Raw genomic sequence first — 17,738 nt, forward strand, 5'->3', positions numbered from 1 at the left:
GAATGAAGGTAATTCCATGCCGGACCAGGGGAGGGTGGAGTGCATTAACCCTTTCTCTTTTTCTCCTGCAGACCAGTTACGGGAAATCCTGCCTAGCCCCGGTGACATCACTTCTGGTTCCGGCCCTGATGACCTCATTTCCTCTGGCAGTCTTTAAAACCACCATTTCGTCACATGTGCATCAATTCCATATTGAACTCAGTTAAAATTCGTTTTCTTTGCCTTGCCAGCAACAAACTACAATATACGGGGTGGCTATCCCAAACCTTTTTGTGTCTTTTTTCCTTTGTTCTGACAACAGATATGAAAATAATAAAAGCTGAATGAGGAAGGCTGACACAATACTTTGCTGACTACAGTTAAACACTTTTGGCAAGCCTTGGAACCCTCTTTCTGAAAAGAAATGTTAAATGTGAGCGATTTATTTAAATTAAGATAACATACAGAGAGAATATTTAAACTCTACACTAAAGATTACTTGGAGAGCATGCAAACCAGATTCCAAATACTGTTTTGGGAGACATTAATGCTTTATCTTGTACTATCACAAAACTTCATCTGTCTGTTTCATACAACTGGGTTCTGCATTGTGTCAGAGTAGCACAAATGAGTATCGTATCAACCAAAGTTCAAATACCAGAACAGCAACTGTCCATGTGGAATTCTCTTATTATTCAAAAGTCTGCATTGTTTTTCCCTACGCACTGTGGAACTTTCCACATGCTAAAGACAGACTTGTGCTTCTGAAATTAGTTAGGTGTAATCAACTATTGCCCTAGAGATGTTCAGTGCTGTTGGAATAGGCCTTTGACCTCTTGAGCGTATCTGGAAAATTTCCAGCATTGATAAGTACAATTGAATGCAGTAGGGATGCAACTGCACTATAGATAAATCAATAAAAAATTAATAGCATTCACTTTGAACTCCAAAATTAAATTGTGTGAATATCATCTCTTGCATTTGCGTTCTGGAGGACACTGGCTGTGCAGTAGCTACCTCCATGCACTCTTACCGTAAAATGCTTAAGTGGGGTCTTCCATCTCCCAGTGCTTATTTGTTAGAGTTAATCTGTACTGGAAGACCCTTGCCACCTTCCAAGCCCCTTTTTTTACAGGAAAATGCTGAAGGGGGAGTGCTGATTCGTTTAATCTATCAACATACTCACAAGTGCCTTTCAGTAACATAGTATGTACGCGATATGTTTGGCACTGAAATGTTTTCACTCACCAGTAGACCTATAAGTGCTAGTACCAATGACCACCACTGCGCCCACCCTCAACAAATTCAGCCAACCTCTCATTTTACAAGAAATCTGGTTTTGCATTTACTGCATGTGGATAGAGGCAGCATATCGAATTGTAAAAATGCACATGGAACTCATCAGTAGTATACACTGGTCCCTGAACTGTATGCTGTGTTCTTCTGCTTTACCTTTAGTGACAATACAATTACTAGATATGTGAGTGGGCATACTAAATATATTACATATATTACAGCATCACTTTATACTTTCTCAAAACAAAAAATAACACTAAAAATATATTATGTTGCAGTAAACGCACTGCACATCTAAAACAGTACATGACAATAATAATGTTCTCTAAAAATAGTCTTGCAGTCATTCTTATGGATTTTTTTTATCTACATGGTTAATTTTTTAAAGGATAGCACAGTAACAGAGTAGATATTAGATGTATTAAGAGTGGATTTAAGATAATCTACAAATTTAATTGTGTTGACACCACTAAATTCAGTCCTGATTATATATTATAGAGTCCATTCTCATATCGATTATAGGAATTGTAATACCTGTGATTGAGCTGAAAATATTCCACCTCATTATGCACTACACGGTCGGGTTATTCAATATAGCCACTGGCTTACTGGTTACAAAAAGGTAGTACAGACTGATGTGTTTTTTTTATTTGGATATTTTTCTGAAACAGTATGCACACCCTCTTTTAGCTCTAAAGTTTTACATATCAAGACATAACTACTCCTCAAAAAATCCTAATTTTAGGTAAAGCTATCCTATGGTGACAGACAACACATAACACATTTTCTTTTGGCACTATTTATTAAATCATAAACACTGCTCTACCCCTGCTCTACCTTTATGACTATCACAAGTCTTCAGGTTCAGGGCATTTGTAAATAACATCTTCGTCAATTTAAAATATGTAATATACATTCTGTATGAAAAAATGCAAGCATCCATTCATTCACTGATCTGTTTGCTGTACCATATTTGTACTATGGAAGTTTATGGAGTAGAAACCCTATGCACAGCCACTTATGTAACACACACATACTCACTCCATGCTTATAAAGAGTTGTCATGTTAACTTAACCTGTCCATCTTGGAGATGCTGGAGTAAAACTGAAACAGCCATGCTAACACTGGCAGGGCCAGAACACAAAGCAAGTCTCCTGGAGGCTCGAGGCAGCAGAGTCAAAAACTACATCACTGTGCTGCCATGTTTTATACAGATCAAGAAGCAAATCAGTTATAAATGGCAAAAATCTGGATTAAACACTCACCTTCTTCTGGAGGTCAGTCTAGCACCTTCTGGGCTTATGGCATTAGGCACTGAATTTCTGCATATTCGTGGGCTACCATTTGTAAAATGGATGGGGCTGGCACGGACGTAAGCTGGGAAATCCTGAATAAATGTAAAACGAAATAAAAAATATTCTTTCTAGAAAGCAAAAAAAAATCTTATTTTTCAATAATGTGCTGAAGGCATACTCACACTTAACATTACAAGAAAAGGCATTTTACTTGTAACCACAAACAGAGAGACAAATGGAGCTTTTAAGCTTTTATGACTTAGTGAGGCTATAGTCCATTTCACTGGTGTTATTTCCATGACCCTTGGCTGATCCAGTAAACAAAGAATATAGTTTAACAGATCCAGCACAGATTCAAAGGGCACCATTATCATATTTTAGCATTATTAGTTACAAGCTGCAGCCAGAGAGAAACCATAAAAATCCTACCTGGATTCCCAAACTCGACTTCATGAGGTGAAACTGATCCACTAGTTTCTTATGCAATGGTCTCATGTCTTGAGGTACAAATTTTTCATGTACTGCCAATCCATACTCCAAAATATGAGCCTAAAATTGTAAAAGATTATTGCTTCTAAACTCTATTTTTGAGGTCAGTCTTCATAACATTCTACCACCAAAACTGGCATAAGGTTGCTGAACAGTCAATCATACGAACAAATACTGTAACAAAATAATGTGTGTGTGTGTATATTATATTATATATATATATATATATATATATATATATATATATATATATATATATATATATATATATATACACACAGTATATGCAACAAGCTAGCTACTTTTTATTTATTTATTTACCTGTATTGTAATTTTGTCAACAATTCTGATGAGACGTGCAAGTAAGAATTTCATTGTACTGACAATACATTTAACATGACTTGACTTGAAAAAGCCTATGTGACATGCTGTAATAAACGTGGGGCTAACTGTTTAAAGAAGACATTTTTAGTTTTGTATGAAGAGTCCTTGCTACGTTTCACCAATTCTTCACTGACTTATGAAAAGTGCCTTGGCCGTTACTGTTGACTTGATGGGTCACTAAAGTTATGTGCAGTTTCACAGTCAGAAAGGATTTCAGACCATGGCCATGTTTTTTTCACTACACTACATATGCACTTGCTAAAAAAGCTCTGCAAATAAATGTGTTTAAAGCTCGAAGTGTGGGTAGATTTTAAATATTAAGTATTGGGACTGCAAACTTATGGTAATGAAACGAAACAATTTTGCTGGCTGCCAAAGCCTTTGTAATGCATGTATAATTATGCACAGTCCAAACAGGTAAATGCTAAATCAGTTCTACTAGGCAAAACAAATGAAATACATATAGGTAGTGAAGCAATAAATAATTTATGCTATATAAGTTCTCCTATTGGGGAAAAAAAATTGACAGGATGCGCAATTACTAACCTATATCTTGGCACAGATATAAAACATTTAGAAATGACAACAGATGAGTAAAAGTAGTAATGACCTTTTCCAAAAGTTTAGTATCACTCCTTAGTACTTTAGTTCCTAAACAAATACCGTGAAGGAGCAGGGATGATGCCAGAAATGTATGTGCAACTTATACAGCTTGAAACCTATGAAAAACCAATATGAAAAATATCGAAAGCTGCACAGCTTTCATGGAATATAATGAACAGGAGAGGACTACTACAAATTGGATTTCACTACAAAGGCAGTGGGAGGCACACTCATGATCGCTTTGTTTGGTATTTCGCTGATGTGGTTCATTGGACAAACACTTAGTGAGGTAACCTTTTTCATCCATAAACCAAACAAGATTTTCAATTTGCAGTAATTTGTTTGTTTACCTGTTCAAACATGAGCTCCCTCAGTCTGCCAATTTTTTCTCCATCTTCAGGATGATTTACAATGTAGTCCTTTATAAAAAATGCCTGCAGGGAAATACACCTTCTTTAATGTCTTATTGCTTAAAGATATGTTTAAACTGCAAAACTACACATATGTGCCACCAGGTGCCAGGAGTCCAGAAAGGCAAAAACAGTGCAAAATTCCCAACCAATACAAGCTATTCCCAATAAATAATTATCTATAGATTAGCATTCATTCTGAAACAGAGAGACAAAATGACAAATGTTAGTTGACACATAAACTGGTAATGTTTTTCTAAGAGGCCAGGCCATGTCTTTCAATGATTTATAGAGTGAGGTTTGCTTTTATCTAAACACATAGCCTGATCAATTTAATAACGTCTGGTTTTCAATAGAAAGTGACTGATGAATAACCACCATATAGTTGTAACATAATTGCTATACTTTTTTGCGTTATATATTTTAAAAATATAATCAATTTAAATGAATGATGATAAACACACTATCATATGCAACATGATTAACAAAAACACTCTGCAAGAAGAAAAATGATTTTAAGGAGCTCTGAATGCTCAGCCCACAGTAGGAGAGCATAGCTTGAGTAGAATTGTGAGTTAAAAAAAATCTGAGACCATCAGGACAGATCATTTTTGAAAAAGTCTAGGGGAGAAAGGGATTTTAAGTAGTGTATTCTTATAAAATGTATTCAAATATATGTTGGAGTGGGAGTTGCATTAGGTATTGGGCAGAGGCTTATAGATACAATGAAAATGAATGAACTAATGTAGCATATACGTATACTACCTCCAAAAGTCTTCAAAAATTCTAGATTCTAGAAAAATGACTAGATTGCTGAAAATTCTCCCTACAATCAATAAGATATCTGTGCCTGTTAGTCTGCCTATGAATCTAAATTTTCAAAACAAGGATATATTTAGAAATGGAAATTCAATACATATATTGTGTAAAAAGTGGAATCAGTCACATGCATGGAAAAAGATTCCATCCATCTATCCATCCAATTTAAGCTCTCTTATCCCAGTATATTACAATAGGATACTGGATCCTATCCCAGCAGATTCAGGAACCAAGATGGAGTGACATAGACCACCACCAAAAGCAACGCACGCTCACTTTCACAGGGTAAATTAACATAATATACACAAATATAAAATATGGGAAGGAAATTAAATTCTGTAATAAAATATACTCATATATGGTTTGGACATGTACAAGTGAATATATTATGTGTATTGTGGATTTACTGGAAGGAAATAGTTTCACAGCATTTATAATCATGTGTTACCATCATTGCAATGTGAAAATGTAATTATCTATTATATATTAGCCTTTTTAAAGTATATGGTGCACTATTGGAAATAATGTACATTATAAATGAAGGGAGATGATGTGCAGAATTCATAATGTCCAAGGAAAATCACAGTTGAAAGCAAAGATACACAGTAGATTCAATGGACGTAGTCCTTAGAGGAGTAATCAGGTGATGGAGATGCAAATGGACAAAATTCTATACAAAAAGTATAAGAGCCTGTTATATTTCCTCAGGTGACTCTGATCTTAAGATGTGGATGGACACTTGTTCTATCAAGAATTCTTTTAATGTTACTGTAGTAGCATAATTACAGAAGATACCAGCAAACGTAAAAAGTCAAACAGGAAGGCTTTCTTTGTTGTCGGCATTAGACAGAATGATGTTGGCTAAGCTGTTTTTTCCTTGAGAATAATAAGGTATCTATCTATCTATCTATCTATCTATCTATCTATCTATCTATCTATCTATCTATCTATCTATCTATCTATCTATCTATCTATCTATCTATCTATCTATCTATCTATCTATCTATCTAAAAACTGACCAAAATGGCTCAATTTCTTCAGTCTTGAAGAAGCTTAGCCTTGCTTTTTGTCACCTTCCAGCTCATTGCAAAAATGAAGATTTTATAACCCTAAACAGTAAAACATATACTGTACAATGCAGAAAACTAAATCACTGTCCAGTAATGTCACATTACAGTATTACTTATTGTCTTTCAAGAAACAGCAACTATTATAACCTGATGTTCCTCTATAGATGTAACACTCATCTAATTTTTCCTTTACGCAATTAAGTGCTCTCACAAGGCTAGGGAACATAACCATAAAAACTTCAAATTGTAATAAGATTGGTGTTACATATAGAAATGAAAAAAGTGTCTGGCCTGACAACCCATCTTTTCCCCCCCATCTGTGTTCACAGCAGGGAGAGAAAATATACTGCCCGGGTATTTTACCATTTGTATTTTTAAATTAGACTTCATCACCTGGTACTGTGGAAAACATCAAGCTAGTTCCAAGAGTAGTCTGTGAAATGTGGAATGTTGCCTACTATACTGTATACAATGCTACATTGGATATTATCCACATTGTGTTGCTGAAACTAAATATGCAGAGACAAATGACCATAGGAGAACTTCTAAAAGTTCTAAAGATACCAGCATATGATGTCTATGTAGATATTCCAATACACATAGCTACCTAACTGCCTATACTACCCAAGCAGCCCTTCAGTTTAATATCAAACTTTCAAGCAATATAAGGTAGGAGTCTGCGGAGGTGCCAAGTTGTTGTCTCCTGTTGAAGTAAATGCCAATGTCTGTCTGATGATACTCTGAAAGTGCATGAAGAGTGGCACATAATACTATCATTGTGAAGTATTCACAAATATGAAATTCTAATATAACATTTGGCATAAATTAATGGTCTTGGTGTGCAGATAATTTTCTCTTAAAATGCACCTATATCAGAAAATAACCACAGACTGCTTCTACAATGCAATCGAGAATGCTATTTGCCAGACAGTTTAGTAGCTAAGATACCAATGCTTAACAGTAGAAATGATAACCATTTAACTTACCACTGACAAGAGAGTGGTACAGAAATAAGATGGGTCAGGGATATTCTACAAAGAGAGACACCAAAGATCCCAAAAAGTGAGACTAATCCTTGACACCTCAAAAGAGGTGCACTTAATGATTTCCAGAGACATCTGTAGATTCAACAGTGCAAGGAATGAAAGTGCAAGTACTGTTTAAGCGGGAGAATTTTTACACAGAAGCAAAATAGGCTCACTTCACAAAATACTGAAAATGTAAGTAGGCAATGTTTCAATCGACTTGTAGCAATCAGGCAAATGCCATTGTGTCTATGCTTCAGGAACACTGGGACAGGCATATGATAGATGTGACTACTGCTACCAGAATTAAAGACACAATATTTGTGCCATATGATCACATTAACATGTGTCATGACATTTTTGCAGTATATATATGTCAAAATGTGTGTGTGTGAGTGCTCATTAGTGTATTTGTCCTGTATCACACCGTTACCACATTCAATATCTTGCCGATGGAATAAGGTCTAGCATATTTGTGACCTCTGGGGGTAAAGTGGTTACGATTGATGGCTCTCATTTGTGGGATGTATTAGAAACATTCATATACCCATTGGAGCTACAGTATATAATAGGAAACAACAACGTATAAGAAATACAAGGGGAAAACAGTATCAATAATAAAACTTAAACCACACATAAAAATAAACCACATACTGTATACTGCTAAGATATTCTATGGATCTGCCAGCAATCAAATATAGAAGAGTTTGATCTTGAAAATAAAAATTATGACCTAAGTAACATCACTGTTGTTGCTGAAAGTAATGCAACCTAATAATATTTGTGATTCCAATGCAAGATACAACTTCAGAAGATAGATATAGTTAATTTTTAAGATAAATGAAAGCTTATTACTAAAACTTAAAGCATTGAATACTGGCAGGTGTGCAAAATGTACTGCTTTCAAGCAGCATATTAGCCTTCTGAACAAAATAAGTTAATGACAATGATATAAGCTTCACAGAATAACAAAATTAAACTAGGTTAGTTAATAAAGTAATTTGCAATCATAATTTTTACCTGTACCAATGCTGGTCACAAATGTTGTGTAACATAATTTCTTGGACATTCATTTTTAATGTGTATGGAATGATACAGCTCCCAGGTCACTACAAAGTTAAGGCTGCCTGCAGTGTGGAGTTCTCCTGTTGTCCCTGTGTAACCAACAGCTTCTGGCCTCTACCTACAGTTAAAAACCTCTTGGTTGGGCTGCTCTAACATGTGCCTGCAGCTGAGATTGCAGGGGTCTTAAAGGACTGCTACCCAGTGCAGTCTTAGGCCTTGTAAATTCTTCTTCACAAACTCACTGACCATGCTCCCATGCATTTTCATATCTTCTCAACGGTGTTGAGTTGTGGAAAACCAGTGTGCATCTTTGTCACAGAAGGAAGGAACTAACTCTGAATCGTGTGTCACTTCATTACAAGGCCCATTCCCATGTACAGCCATGTGCTCTCACTCATTTAGAGTATGGGGAGATTGTGTAAAGTCCACACTGAATGTGCACTGGCTAAGATTCAAGCTGGGAACTCTGGAATTGTATGGCATTAATAGTAAAAACGGTATCACTCAAAATCAAGAGCAGCATAAGCATTTTTTTAAAAAAAAGGACACATGGATAGATTGGATTTAGGAAGAGCATCTGGTTTGAGATCTGTTGGATTTGAAATCTCTTTTTGCAATACATTTTCTAGCATCACCTTTTCTGTTATTACCATCTTGAGAAAATGGTTAAGACTTTTTCTCTTTTAATATTTTATCAGTACCCTGCTAAGCACTGTATAGTGTATTAAAAATAAAAAGGCCTCACATAAAGCAGACACTCGTGTAATTGCTTAGCAACGGTGCCACATATACATCATACTCCCCTAGGTTCAAGCACTGTACAGAGATATTGAAGAATGTTTTAACATATTTAAAGCAAAGACTGTCAGTAGAATCTACAGTCCTCCATTAAGACCTAAAATGCAGAAAAACAATCCCCTTCAAAATTACCTCCTGGTATCTGGCAAGTCCCCCATTAACAGCAGCATCAATAACTCCATTCAGGCACATTGTGAGTGGGTTGATATTCTGCATTTGTCTGGCTTGACACTGAGTAATGAGAGTTCTCAGCTGTAGATTTTTATTCTCTATTACTTCAATCGCATTTTCAAGAGGACTCATCTCCACCTGAAAGACAAACACATGAAAAAGTAAAGGAATATATTATATATAAAATCATCCGCAGCCTGGATTCTAATGGTGTGATTTTAGAGCAAATGCACATTATCATTATACCAAGTAATGCTAAAGCAGGGCCATGCACTTCTTTGATTAAAGCCTAAAAAGGAATCGTAACTTACACAAAGGGACACATTTTTCAGCACTCTAATGTTTCAAAACATCCATTTAGGCAATGCACACTCACGCACACACCCATATATGACCAATTTAAAATGACTAGTGAACCTAACACATGTGCCATTGTGATTGTACATGGAGAAAAGCCATAAAGATGTGGGAAATCATGCAAACCGTGCATATACGGCGATCAGGCTTGTATGTGAATACTTGTCCCCGGAACTCTGGAGGCATAGTATACTAACCACCGTTCAACTGTGCCACTATGTTTTGAAACATGTCAGCTGTAAAGTATCAGTGACACAAATTCAGATTTTATGCATAACTACCTTAGAAATCGTTACACCAATCAATATATGCTTAGCAGTTATCTCTATATAATTAGAAGATGACTGCTATAATCAGTTAACACATATTACGTTTACATATGGTGCTTACACAGCAAAAATACAAAAAAATATATACTGTATACAGTAGTTAAATGACACATATTAACAAAACCCAAACGCAAAAATGGGCAACTACAAAAGCTTGGTATTCCACTGAGCTACTCTAGTAATGCAAAACTCTCGTATGGATGAGTACAGTGACTTAATAACTGAACACATACATTTTTGAAAGGAAGGGAGACTGAAACGAAGTGAATGTTCCTAAATGCCAACATTCTTCAGATATCAAAAATGTATTGATAGAGCTGGTTACAGAAGTAAGAAGATCCCTCTGCTTTTACTCTGCTCAGAGAATGAACATGACTTGTTTACAGATGTGTTGATGTGCTAATGGCAGAGATTGCATTTGAAAACTGGCAAAGAAAAAAATAAAAAAAAACTATTTATATCAAAGTAACATATTGATGTGCTGGATCTGACGTTGGCTCTATCTTCTAGAGGAAAACAATACTTGATGGCCAAGTGCCTAACTTTTGCTTCCACACCATCATATGAAGTACTGTTAGGAATGTGTTCAATTATAGAGAGTTAATGGATGCCACAAACCCTTAGTAATATGCTGCATATCATAATAGCAGCTTTAAAACTGTAAATTGTAAACATGTGTAAAAGGGTTTAGAGTCACTAAACAAATCACCTTTAATTGTGCTTTTTCAATTGCTGCTGCCATCTAATGCTTTCAAAACCAGACTTTCAAATCATTGCTTTTACTCAGAGCAAGTTCACGAGCAACCAAAATTAAGCAACCAATTTAATGCAAAAGAAGAATGAAGTTGGAATTCAACTAGTTTATAAATAAACGAATAAACAAATTCCTAGTTTACTGTTTAGGTGTAAGCCCTTTAGAGGTTGTGTTCCTGTCTACCAGAAGGAGTGTCTCTCCCAACTAGTTCAACACACACACGAAACTCAAGAATCCTCAAGATTCCATTTCCTTACATGGGAGGCTTTGGCCCAACTTATCTTTAAAATCTCTTGAAGGCCGTCACAGTAAAGGACAATTATATAGTAATTTATTCTGCCACTGACATTTGAGTCATTGATAGAATAACCTCTAAATTCAAAGATTAACCTATCAAAATGATGCCATCTGCCTTCTTCTAAGAGGCCATATGCTGACAGAAACACTTAAGGCCATGTCATATAAGACAACTTTTCCAGTGATTTTCAGTTGTAATGTTATTGACTCACAGGAAGTTGGCAGTGTGGCTTGTCTCTTAGCATGACATAACAAGTGTCTCACTCCATCCAAATAAGACAAGTTTAATTTTGTCTTTAGATGTAGGGACAAGGCTCTGTGTTCATGAAAGCTGACAACCAATGCTCATCCATAATTACAAAGCACAAAATGCAGCAAAAAAGGATTAGTAACGTGGGTGTTGGACCTCACAAGCAGAAAAGAAGCTCGTCTGTCTGATGTCTACAGTAAGTAGTGCTTTACATCCCATAACAGAATGAGAAACAATCTTTTGTTTTTTTTAATAAATTCGGTAGGATATTGCTGTTCCAAGGAGTCTTCTCTGAGCATAGGAATGCAACAAAAAAAAAATTCTTTATTTTATTAACAATATGGTGCTGCAGTGATGAGTACCACTGCCCCATATTTGAGGGACATGGTTTAGGTTTTGCAAGTCTAACAGTGCCTTTATGGAGTTTGTACATTCTTCTGGTGTTCAGGTGGATTTTCTCTTGGTAGTGTGGTCATGTTTAAAGTCAACAGTTAATTCACGATAGATTAACTGATGGATCTGGGTGTGTGCACAAATCTGCCCGGCAATAAACACTAATCCCATTAAGGACTGGTGGTGGCCTATCAGTTAAAGTTTATAAGACTCTGCTTCACTGGGACTGGGGTGATTGCAATTGAAAAAGAGTGCTTCTGAAAATGGATAGATAGATAGTTCGGTTTGGTTTTGACCTGGAAGTATGAAGTTTGGAGAATTGAGTGTGCAGCTATGAAATTGTGTATAGAGTTTTGGGAAAAGGAGATTATTTTCAAGAAATGTATCTAAGTAATCAAGGGAAACTGTAATACCTGAATAACGATAATGATATTTTTATTCTAATATTTGAATTTCATAGGATGGCATTCTTTACTCTTCCAAATTATACAAAGGACTTAGCTCAAAGAATTTAACAAGATGCATGAGATGGAAAACCAAATTTACTTTGATGCAAGTAGTATTATTATATGTTGTGTTTTCATTAACAGTGCAAACCCTGTTACAATGAGTGAAAATATGTGATATGTACCACAATTAAAACTGGCATATAAACATCTGGCTGACTTAATCAGGCTTGGCACCACATGTGCTATTTGTTCTCTGCTAATAAACATTTCTTTGCCAAGCTACAAAGGGTAGAAAAGGATAGTTGTTCGTTTGTGGTGCTTTTAGGCAGTATTCATTCTTTAATGCAGGACACTTTGATTAACTGCTGTTAAAAAACAATAGTAAATACTGATAAACGTTTGGATCTGTTCAAATTATAGTTTTTTTTTTTTTTTAGCAAAAGTAGAGACACGTGGATTACATGTTATCAGTTCATGCTATGAAACATGTTTGATGAATGCTAATCAATGTAATTTCTTTCTCTGTCTCTAGTACAATTTTTGTCTGCTTAAATTTGTCTCCTTCCGCTCATCACATTTTGTAGCTTTTCAGTTCAAACTACACACTTGATGTTGAAGTGATGTCATCTCATTAAGGTATCTAGTTATCCATTATCAGTGTATTCATTTGTTCTACACACAACTTTGAACTACAGCAATGACATATGTAAAGGAGAGCCTGCTGGGTTGTTAGAAGTTACATTGCCTGCATATTTATGAGTTTCACCAATACGGAAAAAGTCTTCTTTTGAGATGAGGTCTCAGCTTCAGTTACATTCAAGGACTTAACACTCTTAAGGATCAAACTCAAGTGATTTTCAGGGATGAAGATGAAAATATTATAAACAAAACAGATTCATAAAAATATAGGATATCAACAATTAATCAGGAAGATAACTGAAAACAAATAAAGGTTAAGATATTCCTAAAATATATACTGCTAAAATGGAAACCTAGCAAACTCAACTCAAAGTGGTGTATACTGCAAATCTGCAAAGCCCTGTGTCATCGTTTGGTGACCAGACTGATGAAGAAGGTGCAGAATGATGTAGCAATGCTTTAACTTCATGTGAAGAGAATACGAGAAGAATCCACTAACTTTCAGGGCAGCTTGAAGTCTTTATAAGAGAACAACCACCCATAGAGGAAATGACAATGAGCTGTTACATATTGAAAGTTATAAAGTAAGTAAAGGTTACACTCACCACTTCTCGCTTCTCTACTTCAAACCACCGAGAAATGCCCGGCAAACTCTGCACTAACGTTAAAGTTGTCCTTTCAACCCATAAGCTCTAAACAGGGATGGAAACACAAGCGAAAAATAGCTATAAAAGAACACCTTCAAAAACATTTAGATAAATTCAAAGTCTGGCATAAAATTGGAAAAAAGAGGAATTATTTATCGACTTGATGTGATGTCTAAGGAACCAAGGTCATTTTGAAAAAATATGTACCATGTTTTTACAAATGTTCTTTTGCCTCATTGCTTTTAGAACATTAAAACAATCTGGATGAGAACAGGCCATTTAGCCCAACAAAGCTTGCCATCCCTATTCACTACATTCTTCTAAAATAACATCAAGCTTTAATTCTGGAAGTCCCTAAAGTCTTACTGTCTACCACACTACTTGGTAGCCTATTCCAAGCACCTATGGTTCTCGGTGTAAAAAAAAAAAGTCCTAATGTTTGTGTGAAATTTATCCTTAGCAAGTTTCCAACTGTGTCCCTGTGTTCTTGATGAACTCATTTTAAAATAACAGTCTCGATCCACTGTACTAATTCTCATCATAATTTTAAACACTTCAATCATGTCTTTCCTTAGTCTTCTTTTGCTTAAACTGAAAAGGTTCAGCTCTTTTAATCTTTCATCATAATTCAACCCCTGTAGCACTGGAATCAGCCTAGCCGCTCTTCTCTGGACCTTTTCTAGCGCTGCTATGTCTTTTTTGTAACCTGGAGACCAAAACTGCACACAGTATTCCAGATGAGGACTCACCAGTGTGTTATAAAGCTTGAGAATAACCTCCTTAGGACTTGGACTTGTTTTGTTCAATTTATAGTTTTTACAGACATTTAAACACAATGTTATGCACATACTGTAAGCAAAAATGCACTGAGGTAAATATTGAAGAACGAGTAAAAAATGAAAAACTACCTTGAATTCATTTTCCTTATCCTTTGCTCCTTTATGGAAAGGCCTATCATACCGGAATTTCCAGATGTGATTCACTTTATAAAAACTTTTAATATTGTCAGGTACGCCATCCCTCTGTAGCACATCTTGACTATCAGGAATAGGGCTCACTGCATAAATTTGTAAATCTGGTCAGATTTGTTAAGAAATTCTCTGTCAGAAAATAAAAATATACAGAACCACACAAGCATCTTCACACAATTAAATAAAAAGAACTGCTATGTAAAGATCTTGTGCTGTTGCATGATGTAGACCTTCACCATTCCACAAAGTGCAAAAATGACTGACCAGCTCATTTGTCTTGACTGGATGACCACTGCTGTGCTTCAGTATGCCTCACTGCATTACCCACCTTTGTAACCAATATGAGGTGTTCTCCTGATGTGTGATAGTATAATCATCAGTGAGGCATAATAACAAGAAAGTAAACCACTAAAGTAAAACAATCTTACTATTGGGCATCTATTGCTTTTGAGTGTAAGGGCTATGCCTTCAACAGGATCACCCAGTCATTATAATTTTAGCACATATTAACAAACTGCTCCTGTGAGGATAGCTCCAAATACCATCTTCAGAAAAATAAGGGTCATTTTGACCCCTTTATTTTAGAAGCTTTGTGGAATAAGAACATGCCTTCTTGGATTATCAATAGACACTGGCCTATAAGTACAGTAAACATTGACATATTAGATGTATAACTTACTTAACAGAGGATGATTCAACGTAAGGGTGGAGAAAAAAATCTGCCCATCCATTAGTTGAACCAAGAGATTTTTATTGCTGCCACGTCTAGACATTTCAAGATAGTCAAATGATCTGTTAAAAACGCTTTAGATTTATGACAAGTATAATTCTGAGCCATATCAGCAGTTCTTTTACAAAAGCATCCTATGCCATAAACAAATACAGACAGTCACATGTATTTGTATCTGGCATGCCATACCAGGAGAGAAGAAAACTAAATGTCTCGTAGTAATACAATGCCAGACAGAGGACAGGGAATGGCACAGATTAGATCTTCTCTTATGCATGACAAGCCTTTCTCCCTTAGTATCAATTTATAATGATACGAAGCACACTGATCTTTGTGGAATATGAGAAGTGATGGTTTAGCTAGACAACTGAAATGACATAAAATGAATACATACATAAAAAAATAACTTTAAAAATATTAAGGTGACTGCACACTTTCCTATTGACTATACAGTATACAGGGTGACATTTTAGTTTAGATATCCATTATAAGCAGCTTATAGACTGTGAATAGATGGTTTACAATGAACACATAAGGTAAAGTGTGACAGCACTTCAACATCATTTCACAATAGACAATGACCAGTGTAGATTAGTATGGACTTGCCCTTTATGAATGAAAGACAAGGTTATAATCTCTGTTACTTTTTTCCACATTAACTTGTTTCACTTAAAACTGTACAAAAAGACAAGTAATGCCAAACGCAGTTAACTTTGTTTGTCCCAAACTTGAATTATGTTTGCTACTTACTCTCCTAAGTAGCATATTTTCCCATTTGTCAATAACATATTTTCTTCTTTTGATTTAAATCACCATACATTTTTAGTATTTTTTTTTTTAAGTAAATACGTGTACAAAATATTCCATGACCCAGTGCTAAAAAAATTTGAAATAAGTAGATAGTATAACAAATAATTTTACACACCAAATTATTATTAACAAATGAGAGTTAATATGAAAATATGACATATTTGATTGTTGAAAGACAATATCTAATTTTTGTGATTTTACCAGTGTAGGGAAAATATAATAACAATAAAAAACATATAGTAAAGCAGGCTAATATGGACAGTGTATGAGCCGAATTTCTGCTTCGAATGCTGTAAAATACATAGGAGATTATAGTGCTTCATTTATGTGAGTTTCAATTCGACTGCTGCAAGTATAAGCACATTGTTATATTTTTCTGGATGAGGCAGAAATACATTTTATTATTGTTATAAAAAATGTGACATGTATGATATTTGCTTATATAAAATTCATTGTGTTTACAACTGTTTTTTATTATCCATCTAACAGGACTTGTGTGAAATAAACTTTACTATAGCCATTACATAGACATGGCATTGTACTAGTCAGAAGTACAGCACAAGCTGCATAGATTTTTTTTAATCACTATATGCAACAACTGTGTTATGTTTTAATATTTTGTTACAATGACTGTTCATTTAAACTGTTAATTATTTATCTTGATATGTTCTCTGTAAGACAATATTAAACTTTACTACAGTTTCTGTTCCTTTAATAAACTATTTATCACAGTGGGGCAAAATATTCTAAGCCATTTCTGAAATGTTTGCAGGGTTTCCCATCCATTCAAATTGAGAAAGATGTAGTGTAGACTTATTACTAGCAGAGAATGGGGGGTGAGCAGAACGCTTTCGTACGACTATACCAATGTAACAAATTATTGCTTGAATATCTCTGGTAAGTTCATTCATTGGATTAAATGCCCTTTTATTATAAATCAACATTCCTCCATTTTAGAATGATATCACTGATGTCACTTGACCTCAGCGTACTTAGCTAGTGCCAACATCAGTTGCAATATAATCCATCAGGATGATAATAATGTAAAAACATTCATATATAAATACACACATACCACTCTAAAGCCTACCTAATCCAGTTAAGAGTTACCGGAGGCCAGAGCTAACCTAGTAACACCTGATGCTAGGTAGGAAACAATATGAGGCAGGGTACCAGTATGTCACAGAGCACACAGATGCGCACACCTACACCCATTTACACAAGTGCTAACTAAAATTAGTAAATTAAACAAATAAATATGTCTTTGCGGGAGAAAATCTGGAATACGCAGAGGAAACCCAAACACAGACATGGGGAGAATCTGGAAACTCTACACAGACAAGGAACAAATGTAGGAGTCAAACCCAGGATGCAGGATCTGGGATTATCAGGATGAGCCTCTTTAAGAAATGCTGAATTTAGTGACTAGTATACTGAAAAGTATGTTTCTGCTTTCACCTCAAACACTGGAAAATGTAAAGACAACCAAATTTGTAAAGGGCAGACCAATGTAGAACAGACTGGTATCAGCCACTTTACTTCGCTTTGGCCCACAAGACTTTGTTAAAAAGCAAATTGCCAGACACTCTGAATATGTCAGTTTTCTCTCTTCAGGGCCCCTAATGAATGTAGATTGTGGGTCTTATCTGGTAAAATGATCAATTGCAGACAGAGTGACACTCAGAAATGTCTCTGTGATGCACCATT

General features: G+C 35.4%; 1 protein-coding gene across 1 annotated transcript in view; it reads right to left on the bottom strand.

Annotated features, from left to right (window-relative positions):
- LOC114658995 (dedicator of cytokinesis protein 4) overlaps nt 1-17,738 on the bottom strand; it is a 432,716-nt gene that overhangs the window by 36,020 nt on the left and 378,958 nt on the right. Inside the window, 6 exon segments of the mRNA XM_051928746.1 lie at nt 2,542-2,663; nt 3,001-3,120; nt 4,398-4,481; nt 9,367-9,543; nt 13,479-13,565; nt 14,429-14,595. Of these exon segments, the coding sequence (XP_051784706.1) occupies nt 2,542-2,663; nt 3,001-3,120; nt 4,398-4,481; nt 9,367-9,543; nt 13,479-13,565; nt 14,429-14,595 (757 nt within the window).

Source organism: Erpetoichthys calabaricus, chromosome 1 (assembly GCF_900747795.2).
Source record: "Erpetoichthys calabaricus chromosome 1, fErpCal1.3, whole genome shotgun sequence".
NCBI lineage: Eukaryota > Metazoa > Chordata > Cladistia > Polypteriformes > Polypteridae > Erpetoichthys > Erpetoichthys calabaricus.